Genomic DNA, 12476 nt, shown 5'->3' on the forward strand with positions numbered 1-12476 from the left:
GGACGGTGTATGGGGTGATTTAGTAGGGGGGGTGGTGTGGCCAGTCTGGAGTAATTTGGGCGCGGTCCCACTGGGGGACAAAGTGGTTTTGTCTGGTACTGAAGTGGTCTGCCACTGGCCAGCGTTTCACAATGTTCCACACAGCAACATGCCCGCTACAGACCAGAGTCAAATAATAATAATAATAACTCAACATTCTGTCACGTTTGAATGAAGGAGATTTCTTTTTATAAAATATACACATTTTTAAAACGTGATTTTGTCTCTTTTCCGGGCTGTTTCTGTGTCTGGCACTATAAATGAAGCACACCCGTAGCGGTGAACCCCACTGTCGCCATTGTATAGTGATGCATTGTGACTCGTGAGCTTGTAGATCTGCTATTTTTGGCAAAGAGACCATTTACCTGTACCTCGTTGTTTATAGACCTGTGAAGGTTGAAAAGCTGAACGTAGCACAGATCTACAAGCTCACGTGTCTCACACATGTACGTTGCTCTGGATAACATTAACTGAAGCTACGCGAGTTTAATAATATCACAGTGTAAAGTACTGTAGGCGGACGGGATATAGGCGGGTATAGCAATGAGCAAAGCAGCCGTTGAATTGATATTGTTCTGACCAGATCTTCCTGGTTCCTCATCTGGTCCTCGGCCTGCCTGGCCAGCTCCTCCTTGGCCAGCAGCGCGGCCTGGCGCTCCGCCTCTAGCCGCGCCGCCTCGTCCTGCGCCCGCCTCCTCTCCTGCTCCAGGGTCATGGCTCTGCCCAGCTGCTCCTGGAGGTCTGCAGGGAGTCCATGGAATAAAAGCAAAAATTAAAATCTCAAGACTGAACATGTAATGATGATGTTTTAGGCCGACTCAGCTGAAGAAAGCTGGACATTCCTGAGGAAGATGCTTCTAAATTGCTAGTTTGCTAGTTTGATCACTTCACGCGTGTTGGGAGCTTATAGATTGGCTATTTTCGGTGCGCAGAATGCTTTCACAGAAGACATGCTGGAGAGAGAGAGAGAGGTGCATGCTGCATGCCAGTGGTTCTCAATCATTTTTCATGTCAATGACTGCCCAAATTGACACGTATTAGGCCGCAGACCCCCGGTTGATATGCCAGGCCCCCTTCCCATAAGAGAAGATTTGTACGACTAGAACATTGAATCTCAACCATTTTAATTTCAGGGACCCCCAGTTTGATATGCATTTTTAACTCTGAGAGTGTACAAATGGAATCCATTTGGTTCCATTTGTACACTCTCAGAGTTACAGACCCACAATGGACTAAGGGTCCGTTTGGTTCCAAACTATCAATAATTTTGCTGGGGACTGCCTGGTAGGCCACTGGACCCCTCAGGGGTCCACTGCTTTATGATAATCGTGGTTCTTCAAAGGATCCCCATAACTGAGACAGACAGACAGACAGACAGACAGACAGACAGACAGACAGACAGACAGACAGACAGACAGACAGACAGACAGACAGACAGACAGACAGATCCTTTTAGACTAGGTGTTTGACTGTACTCTGTGCTTTTTACATTTCTGTCTAATAAATATTCAATCAAACAGACAGTAGAATACATGGTTATCTTAAGTACCTCTCGGAGAGAGTCATATGGGGTCCAAGCCACTAGATGGCGCAGGCACACAGCCTAACATACACTCACGGAACAATTCCATTGGATCGTGAACTGTCGCTCATGGCGTGGTTATGTCCCCACCCACTGGGTATATAACCTAAGGTCCGCCCTGAGCAACGTCATTCCTCGCTTTCTGTGCTACGCATACACGTCTTAAACAAGAGAATCACCTTTCGACTGTTGAAAATTGTTTTCCATAAAGGACGGGTTTTAAACTTGTGCCGCGGAAATTCGCAGTCCTACGTTGGTGTCCTTCTCTCACTCACGGACGTTCCAGCTTTAAAAGCCAGTAAGTTATTTTAAGGACATTAAAACTCAAGTGGGCCGTACGGCGGCTTGTGGTTTGTCCTCTTGCTAGCTATCCCCGAAACTTTGTTTCCCCCTTGCTAGCCACGTTGCGTCCCTTTGTTCTGCTAGCTTAGCCTTAGTCTACTGTTGCACAACGTAGCACTACTATAAGCTGATAAGCATTAGAACGAGGCCCGAAGTTTTTTCTCTAGCTCACCTGCCCAGCTACAAGCTAACCAGCGCTGCTCTATCTAGCCTCCGCAGTTTCGCTAGCCCCTTGGGTTAGCTAGCTCCCGCGAACGCAGCCGCTAGCCTCTTAGCTCCGCGAGACGTTAGCTAAGTTTCCAGCCGTCAGGCGCTAACTTAGCCCTCTCTAGCGTCCCTCGCACGTGCGGGTTAGAGATCCACGGCCCTACTCTACGTGACGCAATCCACGCTGCCGACGGAAGCCCTGCTGTACGTCGGACCTGATACAACAACAGCGTGACGGCCTCGCTACGCGAGTCCCAGGCTTTGCGGCCTTCCCTTCTAGAAACAGCAGCCACAGTTGCAAAACGTGGTTTTCTCTCTGTTTGGACTCCTGTTTCTTCAACACTGTTTTGTGAGTGCCAGATCATTCTCCTCACACTACGTTGCTGTTGCAAATATATATATTATTAGTTGTAAAACAATAATATATATACTGTGACTTTATCCTCTTATTGTTGTAATATATATATATATTATTAGTTGTCAAACAATAATATTATATATATTATAGCTTTATCCTCACCGTCTTCTACAAACTTGTGAGTACCAGATTTTCTCCTCACTCTCTTTTTACTGTTGTATTATATATTATTAGTTTTTAAAACAATAATATTATAATATAACTATAAAAGAAAAAGAAGTTTCCTCTTGGGCTACCGTTTCTTCTCAGACTACAACCAATACCCAAGATGGCCTGCGGGGGTGGCGACAGCCCTCCCCAGTTCCCAGTGGAGCACCACGAGTCCTACTCTTCTACTCCACCGCCACTTTTCTCCTTTTCCGGTTGTGAGTTACAGACAGTTTTCCTCACAACATTTTGGTTATATTATATATTATTATTTTATAATGATATTATATTATAACTTAAAAGTGAAGTGTTTCTACAATGTCCTGGACTGCTGGTTCCTTCTTCAAGCTACACCAGCACCCAAGATGGCCTGCGGGGGTGATAAGGGCCGCCAACAACAAGCTCCACACGCTCTTCACCACACTGGTAAACAGACCTGTGGAGCCAGACCCAAGACATCAGCCAGGCCTTGCCGGCTTGCTCTGGGTGCTGCTCTCCCTCCAGCGGGATCTCGTCAGCCCACCACCTCGTCCTCTCTCTTCAGACCCCTCAACCTTGACGCGTCTCAGAGACACAGTGACGAGTCCTTCCTGGGCTCCTCCCCTGCCGGGAAGGCGGCTCGGACCGCCAACAACAAGCTCCACATGCTCTTCACCTCACTGGTAAACAGACCTGTGGAGCCAGACCCAAGATATCAGCCAGGCCTCGCCGGCTTGCTCTGGGTACTGCTCTCCCTCCAGCGGGATCTCGTCAGCCCACCAACGAGGCTCCCCTGAGCCGGTGGTTGCGACAACGGGGTGTCGGATGCAGTCCTAGGCCTCCACCGACACTACTACTACTTCACGCAGCGGCCGAAGGCACGAGTCTCAATCGACGTGGCTCCCCAACGACCCTCGACAACCGACTGCTTCCCTCAACATTACAGGTATGTACATTGTGAAGCTAGGTTTGTTTAGCTGTTTAGCTAACCTTTTCGAGGTCGGGAGTAGCAACCTCGTTGGATGGCCGACGCCACCCTAGCATGTTTAGCATTCCAGATAGGCTGTTTTCAAGGTGCCACACCAACTCGTCTATGACATAGCCATAGCATCGGAGCTACTTCGGCTATTGTTTCACGCTGCTCTCTTACGGTCACTGAATGCCTCACGTTGCTGTCCAACAGCCAACATGACGGCTGCCAGGATTACGACCGGCACAGCGTCTCTGGAGGGGCCAATCGGACCCTGCAACTCCGTCTCCAGGAGGAGCGTGCTCAGACGCTCTCCCATGCCTTGGGCCCCGTCCAGGGTGTAGCAGCCCCAGACTGCACACCGGGACCGCTCCCCAAAGAAAGGCAAAAGCTCTTGACACAGACCCCCACCATGGGTGGGTCTGTGGCCAAGCTGCACAGTATGTACACGACAAAAATCACTGTCGGGGGACCACTGCTTCCCCTGTCCCAGGTTTTTCAGAGCACATTACACGGCTAGCTGGAAGGAGCCCATGACTCTCCCGGCTACTCCGCACTGCTCTCGTGTCCCTCCCCCCGTAGTAGCGTCTGGGAGGCATCTCAATGCTTCAACGTTACTCCAGGGCTCCCAGAGCTCCCTTCTTCAGGAGATGGGCCACGCCCCTACTCCTGAACAGTTGGCTAGAGTTCGTCGCCTACATGAGAAAATTGTGACCTTCACGTACTGACTCACCGACCTGACCGGCCTTATGGCCACGGCTTCCATCACCTCTAGGTGGCTGGAAGCCTCACCTGGTCTGGATCCCGTTGCCCAGAGAGAGTTCTCCAAGGGTGCTATCATCCCCGGAGACCTCTTCAGAGGCGCACTCGAGAGGATGACCCTCAACGTGGAGGTGCAGCGTCCAGGCTGCGAGGCCCTGACCAGCAGCCGAAGTGACACACACCCTACCCTCCCCCCATGCGCCGGGCCCAGCACCGGACGTAGCAGTCTCGGACTGCACGTCCAGTCCGCCCGCAATGCGCTTCTGGACCATGGCACAGGTGGGCGTCCTGGACGTCCCTGTAGCCAGGTCCCTCGATATTGTTTGCACAAGTACAGCACTTTTTTCTGTAGTACAGTACACAATACAAAAAGACAACAAAACAATATCCACGGAGGGGGGTGGACATGAACCCACTGCCACGGGGGCCCCATGGGCCCCCCCGATGCAGTGGGGCAGGGCATATTGGCATAAGGTCAGTGGCGTACCAAAACGCCACTGGGGAGACGGGTCATGCCCAATTTTTCTCCGACATGCCAGGAAACACTACCTCCAGGCGGGGCGTGCCTCCCATAGCCGGAGAGAACCCACTAGCCAAGCACCTGGCACTGTGGGAGTGGTGCGGAGCATCCCCGTGGATCCTCATCACCATAGTGAAGGGCTACAGACCCCAGTTCGCCAGAACACCCCCGGCGTTTTCAGAGGTCATCTTCACCAACGCCAGGGGTCCGGAGGGTCTGATTCTCCAACAGGAGATAGCTTCCTTGTTGGAGAAGGATGCCGTCAGAGAGGTACCCTTGGCCCAGCGTCGCAGCGGGTTCTACTCCCGCTACTTTCTGGTCAAGAAAAAGGGGGGGGGTCTACGTCCCATCCTGGACCTGCGGATACTCAACAGGCACCTCAAGTCTTTTCAGTTCAAGATGCTGACGGCCGAGTCTCTGGTGCGCTCCATACGCCCAGGCGACTGGTTCACATCCATAGATCTAAAAGACGCCTATTTCCACGTCCCTATTTACCCACCTCACAGGAAGTTCCTGCGGTTTGGGTTCCAGGAAAAGGCTTACGAGTACACGGTCCTTCCATTCGGGGTGTCCCTCAGTCCCAGAGTGTTCGTCCACTGTACGGAGGCCGCTCTGGCACCCCTGAGACTTCTGGGTCTATGGGTGTCCAGTTACATAGACGACTGTCTCCTGTGTTCGGATTCAGCGGAGGAGGCCGCGAGGAACACGACTCGGGTCGTGTCCCATGCGACCTCACTGGGTTTTCAGGATAAACCTAGCCAAGAGCATGATGACGCCTACCCAATCCACAGATTTCATGGGCATCACTCTGGACTCTGTCTCCTACAGGGCTCCGCTGAGTCGGGACAGAGTCAACAACCTGAAGTGCATGACCATGTTCAAGTCAGGCCGCACACTTCCACTGGGTACGTGTCTACGGATGGCCTCTGATAGGTCTGGACAGACTCCATATGAGGCCTTTTTCAGCGTTGGCTGAAATCCCTCTTCCACCCTTGCCCCAAGGACCTACACCTATGGGTCTGGCCCGTGAGAGGCTAATGCTGACTGAGGCCGGTCTCCCTCCGAATGTTGTCTCAACGATTCAGGAGGCCAGAGCCCAGTCGACAATGACCCGCTACGAAACAGCCTGGGGCGTGTTCGAGCAGTGGTGCTCAGAACGACCTAACCAGGTTATCCCATTCCAAGCTTCAGTAGTTTACGCCCTGACATTCCTGCAGGAGTTCCTAGACAGAGGTCTAGGCCTCTCCTCAGTGAAAACCCACTTAGCAGCCATCTCGGCCTGCCAAATGGGCGTTAACGACCAGACAGTATGGAGACATCCGCTGGCGAAACAGTTTGTGAAGGGCGCAGGGTACACAGGATCAACAGACCACTGGTCCCCTCTTGGGATCTGTCTCTAGTCCTCAGGGCTCTAACAATGAGCCCTTCGAACCACTGCAGACGGCTGACCTAAAATGTCTTACACTAAAGCCAGCCCTCCTAGTCGCCCTGACGTCCGCTATGAGGGTCAGCGATCTACACGCACTTTCGGCCAGAGTGACAGTGTCCTCGAACTGCACTCTAGCTCTGAAATGGTGGTCGAACTGAGGTGTTCTGACGGAGGGGATCCCGATGGGTCTCCCCACAGTCAGGAGGTTGGTCACCACCAACGCCAGCCTCTCCGGTTGGGACGCCACCCACGACGGGAGGATGCCGTGTGGGATGCCGCATTACGCTCCTCCCACATCGACTACTTGGAACTACTGGCAGTGTTCCTGGCACTCCGAGAATTCGAACAATTCCTCAGAGGTCACCACGTCCTGGTTCGTTTCCGAAAACACCACGACGGTTTGTTACATCAACAGGCAGGGGGGACTCCGGTCCTCTCGCCTGTGTTCTCTGTTATACGTGTTCCCCCCGTTGGAACTGATTCCGCATGTCCTAGCCAGGGTGCGGGATCAGGGATCAGAGCTGCTACTAGTAGCTCCAGCCTGGGGATCTTGGAGACAGGACATAGTCCCTCTCCTGTTCAAAGAACCAGGGCAGCTCCCTCTGTGGAGGGACCTGCTGACCCAGGCCGGAGGAGAGATCTTTCACCCACGTCCTCAGGACCTAGATCTCTGGGTTTGGCCCGTGAAGGGGCGTTCGCTAGAAGCGACTGGCCTGCCTCCGAATGTCGTAGAAACGACCCTTGGTGCCAGGGCTGCCTCCACCAGACGACGCTATAACACTGCCTGGCATGTGTTTGAGCGTTGGTGCTCGGACAGACAGGAAGAGGTCTTCCCTTTTCAGGCGTCTGTGAGACACATTCTGATTTTCCTACAGGAGTTCCTAGACAGGGGTCTTGGCCTCTCCTCAGTCAAGATCAACCTGGCGGCCATAGCGGCCTATCAGGTTGGTATGAACAACAGACCAATCAGTGAACACCTGCTGATCCGTCAATTCATGAAAGGAGTTACACGCCTCAGGCCGGTCGCCAGGTCTCTGGTCCCCTCGTGGGACCTGACAATAGTCCTGGACTCCTTAATGAGAGACCCCTTCGAGCCACTGGAAATGGTGGACCTGAAGTTCCTCTCTCTGAAGACCGCTCTGCTCGTTGCCCTGACAACGACGAAGCGGGCTGGTGACATGCACACGCTCTCAGTAAGCAGCAGCTGCTTGAGATTCAGTGGTAATGACACCAGGGTCACGCTCAGGCCGAACCTTTCGTTTCTACCTAAGACTTTTCCCGCGGGCTGCTCGCCCGTGGATCTCGCGGCCTTCCATCCTCCTCCCTTCTCTTCAGTGGAGGATAGGAGACTACATTGTCTCTGTCCGGTGAGAGCCTTGAAAGTTTACAGGTCAAGAACTGCCCCCTTCAGGCTGGGTGAGCAGCTCATTGTGGCCTGGGGTTCCCAATGGAAGGGTAAACCCATTTCGAAAGTAAGACTCTCGCAGTGGATTGTGGAGGCTATACGTTTAGCCTATACCTCGTGTGGTACTGAGCCCCCAGAGGGCCTACGTGCACACTCTACAAGAGGTTTGTCTGCATCCTGGGCCCTGGCCAGGGGTGTCCCTATTCAGGATGTCTGCGCTGCGGCGGGTTGTCTTCTGACCGGCGGGGCTGGAACAGCAGAGCTGTCGGCCCTTGGTCAGGGACATTTTCACGAGGTCAAGTGGTCCCTTCTGGCCCCTGACCGTTAGGGATGGATGACCATCGTGTTTCTTGACCAGCGGGGCTGGAACAGCAGAGCTGTCGGCCCTGGGTCAAGGGCATCCTCATAAGGTCAAGAGGTCCCTTTCTGGCCCCTGACCGTTATGGGTGGATGACTATCGTGTTTTTTTGACCGGCAGGGCTGGAACAGCAGAGCTGTCGGCCCTGGGTCAAGGACATCTTTTATAAAGGAGGTCTCTTTTGGGTGAACGCGCAGGGTTGGCTTCTTGGGCCTCCTTTGCGTTTGGTCTCTCTCCAATGGAGATGATCCTAGGGTCGAATATTTTTCTATCAGCCGAAGGCGATCATACGGGAGCGTTATGTTCCCCATATGACTCTCTCCGAGAGGTACTTAAGATAACTTCGGGTTACTTTAGTAACCTCAGTTATATAAGTGACTCGAGAGAGAGAGTCATTAAGTCGCCCTTCTGTCTTCTTTAAGACGTCAGAAAGCAGGTTGATAGGAATGACGTTGCTCAGGGCGGACCTTAGGTTATATACCCAGTGGGTGGGGACATAACCACGCCATGAGCGACAGTTCACGATCCAATGGAATTGTTCCGTGAGTGTATGTTAGGCTGTGTGCCTGCGCCATCTAGTGGCTTGGACCCCATATGACTCTCTCTCTCGAGTCACTTATATAACTGAGGTTACTAAAGTAACCCGAAGTTACAGTGCATGCACCCATCAATTATTTTCTCAGTATACTTTTTAATGTATCTTGAATTGCAATAAAAAATATATTACATATCAAGGAACAGACGCAAAACATGTTTGAGATTTATCTTTTTTAAATAATGGATTACGGTAAATCGATCAGTCTGATCAAACAATGCAGCCCCATTGTATACCGTCTCCTGCCAAATTGGTTACAATAATAAACTAGATTATTTTTCATAAACAATGCATTAAACTTCCGCACACCTAGTAAACAATGTACATAGATTCCTGGAATTACTAGACAGATGGTGCTGTGATTTCATTTTCAAACTGAATCAACACCAGTGACAGTGGTTTAAGATATTAAAGCATTCGTCAGGGTTAAACCAGGTAACAATAGTAGTAGACAGTAGTACACATAACTTAGATAGGCCAAGTCTAACTCTAGCTCCAACCTAATATGTGCCCCGTTATTGTATTTGATTAGAATCAATTAGAAGCAAGCGGTACAAGAATGTCAGCTCTGTGGAAAAAAACATTTAACAAGCATGCACGTAATTCATGACAAACTGCAACCAACTCTCTCGGTTTGCTCTTGAATAAAAATTTGGACAGAGTCGATACTGTATTAGCTGCATGGATGAGAGCTACTGTACGGCTGTCCTTGTGCATTGTGGGAAGCCCCAGAAGTAGATAATAAAACGAAATAATATATATACAGTATACACAGTCCAACCTGAGGTGTCCATTTAACTCTGACTGCACAACTGTAGAAGTTTACACTGAGGATGTCTTATAACAAATAAGCTATATGGAATTCACAGAACGAAGTCAAAATGACTGTAATTGTAAACCAGCATCTGCAAGGTGCAATACTAACAATAAAATCAGGAGAACTCGAACACAGTGGCCAAAGAAACCTGTGATTTTACATATCTGACTACAACACACACACACACACACACACACACACACACACACACACACACTTCCTAATTGCAAGCTCAATTCTAAACACATATTTTACAATAATACTAATAAATAAATAAAAACACTACTCTTGTAAGGACAAGGAAAAGTCTCAAATTCTACCTTACTTGTGTGTACACTTGGCCCTCAAAAGTATAGCAATCCAAGTATGCGCACGCGCGCACGCTACCGCTAACACACACACACGCTCAGCCTCCTATCGAGGTCAAGGTAATGGAAGCAGCCTCCTACCTTTCTCTGCCTTTTTGGTTTTCTCCTCAAACTGGTAGAGCCTCATCATGAGCTCCTGCTTCTCTCTCTCCATCTGTTCCTTCTCTTTCTCGATGGCCTCTCTTTTCTTCTTCTCATTCTCCAGCTGGGCCCTGCAGATAACACACACACACACAATGAGAGCCGACACTGCTTAACGACCACTAAAACAACAAGCACGCGCACATGCTCAGTCTTTTGTCTCCACGCGCATTTTTGTTTTCATGAGATCATATTGTGGACGGTTGGTCTGAAGAAGCCAGCAGGCACCACGTTAACCACTTATGAACCCGGCGTCAGTGCAACCACACTTGCAATTACACTTCTTCAAGCTCACACAGCGTCACGCTGTGTGAGCTTGAAGATCTGCCATTTTCATTTAAAAAAACGAAAAATCTAAGATGGATCTTTATAGCCCTATCTACTGCTACAGTGTGTTTGTTGACCTACCGATGTGTTGGCAATCATGTGCACCTTATGTCTAACCTCGTCATGGATATACCTGCTGCTAATTATGCTATATGTACGGTACGCACGGATGTACAGTGGATCTCTTAGATATTTATTGTTTTCTCCTTGCTCTCCCTCTGTCGCTCACTTTGAGGGGCACTAGCCCCTTCAATGTTTGTTTAGAGCACTTGATGTGAATCGTTTGCAGGCCAGGTCTATGGACTTGTTTAGGGCACTAGATGACGAAGCAAGACGTCATGTGGCCAATATAAATACATTGGGCGCCCCTTACTTCACATGCGTGTGATGTTTTTACTTCGTGTGGTTGCTGTGTAGGCAACACACTATTCTGGGTCACTTGAGCACTTGTTCTGGGTCCGAGAACTTTCATGTCTCCTAAAGTAAACTGTTTTTTTGTTAAACTGTTTTGTTCATCGACTTAAAATTCAATGGCCGTTTTTATTATAATATTATATATATTTTTATTACATTATCTATTATATATTGGAGAAGTTGTACCCAACACATGGCAAGGAACCCAAAGCCACGAACAGCTACTGCAACGCCCACAACACCGTCTTACACACTACACTCACACGGGCAGTGACGTCACACACTTACCCTTCGCAGTGTTCGGGACCTATCTCCTCCTGTCGCGTCCCTCGCCAACACTGACCACCACCCGCCAAACAATGGTCTTTGCACTGGCACTAATAATGCCTCCCTTCCACACTCACGCCGCCAATGATTTGTTTAATACAAACATTATCGCCACCATCACCCACACCCCCGAGGCTTCCCTACACGGAACACTAACCACTGTTGCCTATGCTGTTGCCCCAACAGGCCCAGAAACAAGGCCTTTAACCACGCTACTTACACACACTACAACTCGCTTACAATTCGCAAACCTGGCAACACTGCCCTGTCTTCTAATAGGCCCACACCAGGCCCGCCCCCACACTAGCTTTCACAGTCTCAGAACCTCCCGCAGGAGAAGAGAAACAAGGAAGAGGAATTAGAGCCTCACGATTTTGCTTATTCCTTCTAAATCTCTGTATTTAAAATATCACTGACACAGCGAATCCCTTAGCGCCACGGGGGGCAAAGGGGGTATATGATTACAGACAAAACAATGGTAAATTTCCAGGCATTCAATTAAATTCCATTGCTTGAAAGGAAGGAAGTAAGGATGCATCTTAATGATCTCCCATCTAGAACTGGAAAAACAACATTCCTCACCTATAGGCCATCCTTGGGGTGGGGAGGGGTGCTAATGACATTGTTGCAGTGGTCAGGGTGCTTAAGTGGGCAGCTACTGTAACTAGCCAGGGGTGCCAATGTCATTGTGCTATAATAATAACTAATAACCCATCCGTTACTACATGTGGAGTCAACTCCCACAATTTCCTTCTTCCCATAGTGCGCGGCAACGTAACTATCTGGGATGAGTGGCCGCGAAGCAGCTACAAAATTCATATATATTTGTTAACCTTTTCTGTCCCTTTTCTGATAGGACAACATACGGGTAATGTCCAATCAGTCGGGAGTGACATCTCAAGACAGAATTCATCAAGAACAGAACTTTCTAGTATCACCCCCCCCCACCCCTAGTTTACAGAGGGACTGTGTACTAGTGTTGGAGAATAGAGACAGATGCAGTGTATGTGTGCTCCATGAGTTACATCACTGTGTTTGAACAGCTGTGCAGGACAGGCACACTGCTGACAGCCGAGAAAATCTCTGCATGGAGAGCACTTTAAATCCTCGTCCCCAAGTGGGTTGAATTGAAGTAGTTTTTCTCCTACAAATGGTATAAATATATAAAGGCAAGACGCCTTTTGATATTAGATACCTGCATGTAGGCAGAGCAAATATTTCATTCAGGACTACACATTTATTTTTGCATTGTAAGCAAAAACGTGAAAATGTGTTTAATGTTTAACTTAATCCTGGTTTTAATGGGTTTGTGTGACAATAAAGTCTGAA

General features: G+C 49.6%; 1 protein-coding gene across 2 annotated transcripts in view; it reads right to left on the reverse strand.

Moving 5' to 3' along the window:
• ezrb (ezrin b) overlaps positions 1–12476 on the reverse strand; it is a 63048-nt gene that overhangs the window by 16307 nt on the left and 34265 nt on the right. For both annotated transcript variants that reach the window (XM_080790934.1, XM_080790933.1), the window contains exons 10-11: positions 10020–10150; positions 620–780 (exon numbers count right to left, since the gene is read on the reverse strand). In XM_080790934.1, coding sequence (XP_080647060.1) covers positions 620–780; positions 10020–10150 — 292 coding nt within the window. The remainder of the gene's footprint in view (positions 1–619; positions 781–10019; positions 10151–12476) is intronic.

This window comes from Protomyctophum bolini (genome assembly GCF_963924005.1).
Source record: "Protomyctophum bolini genome assembly, chromosome: 19".
NCBI classification, from domain to species: domain Eukaryota; kingdom Metazoa; phylum Chordata; class Actinopteri; order Myctophiformes; family Myctophidae; genus Protomyctophum; species Protomyctophum bolini.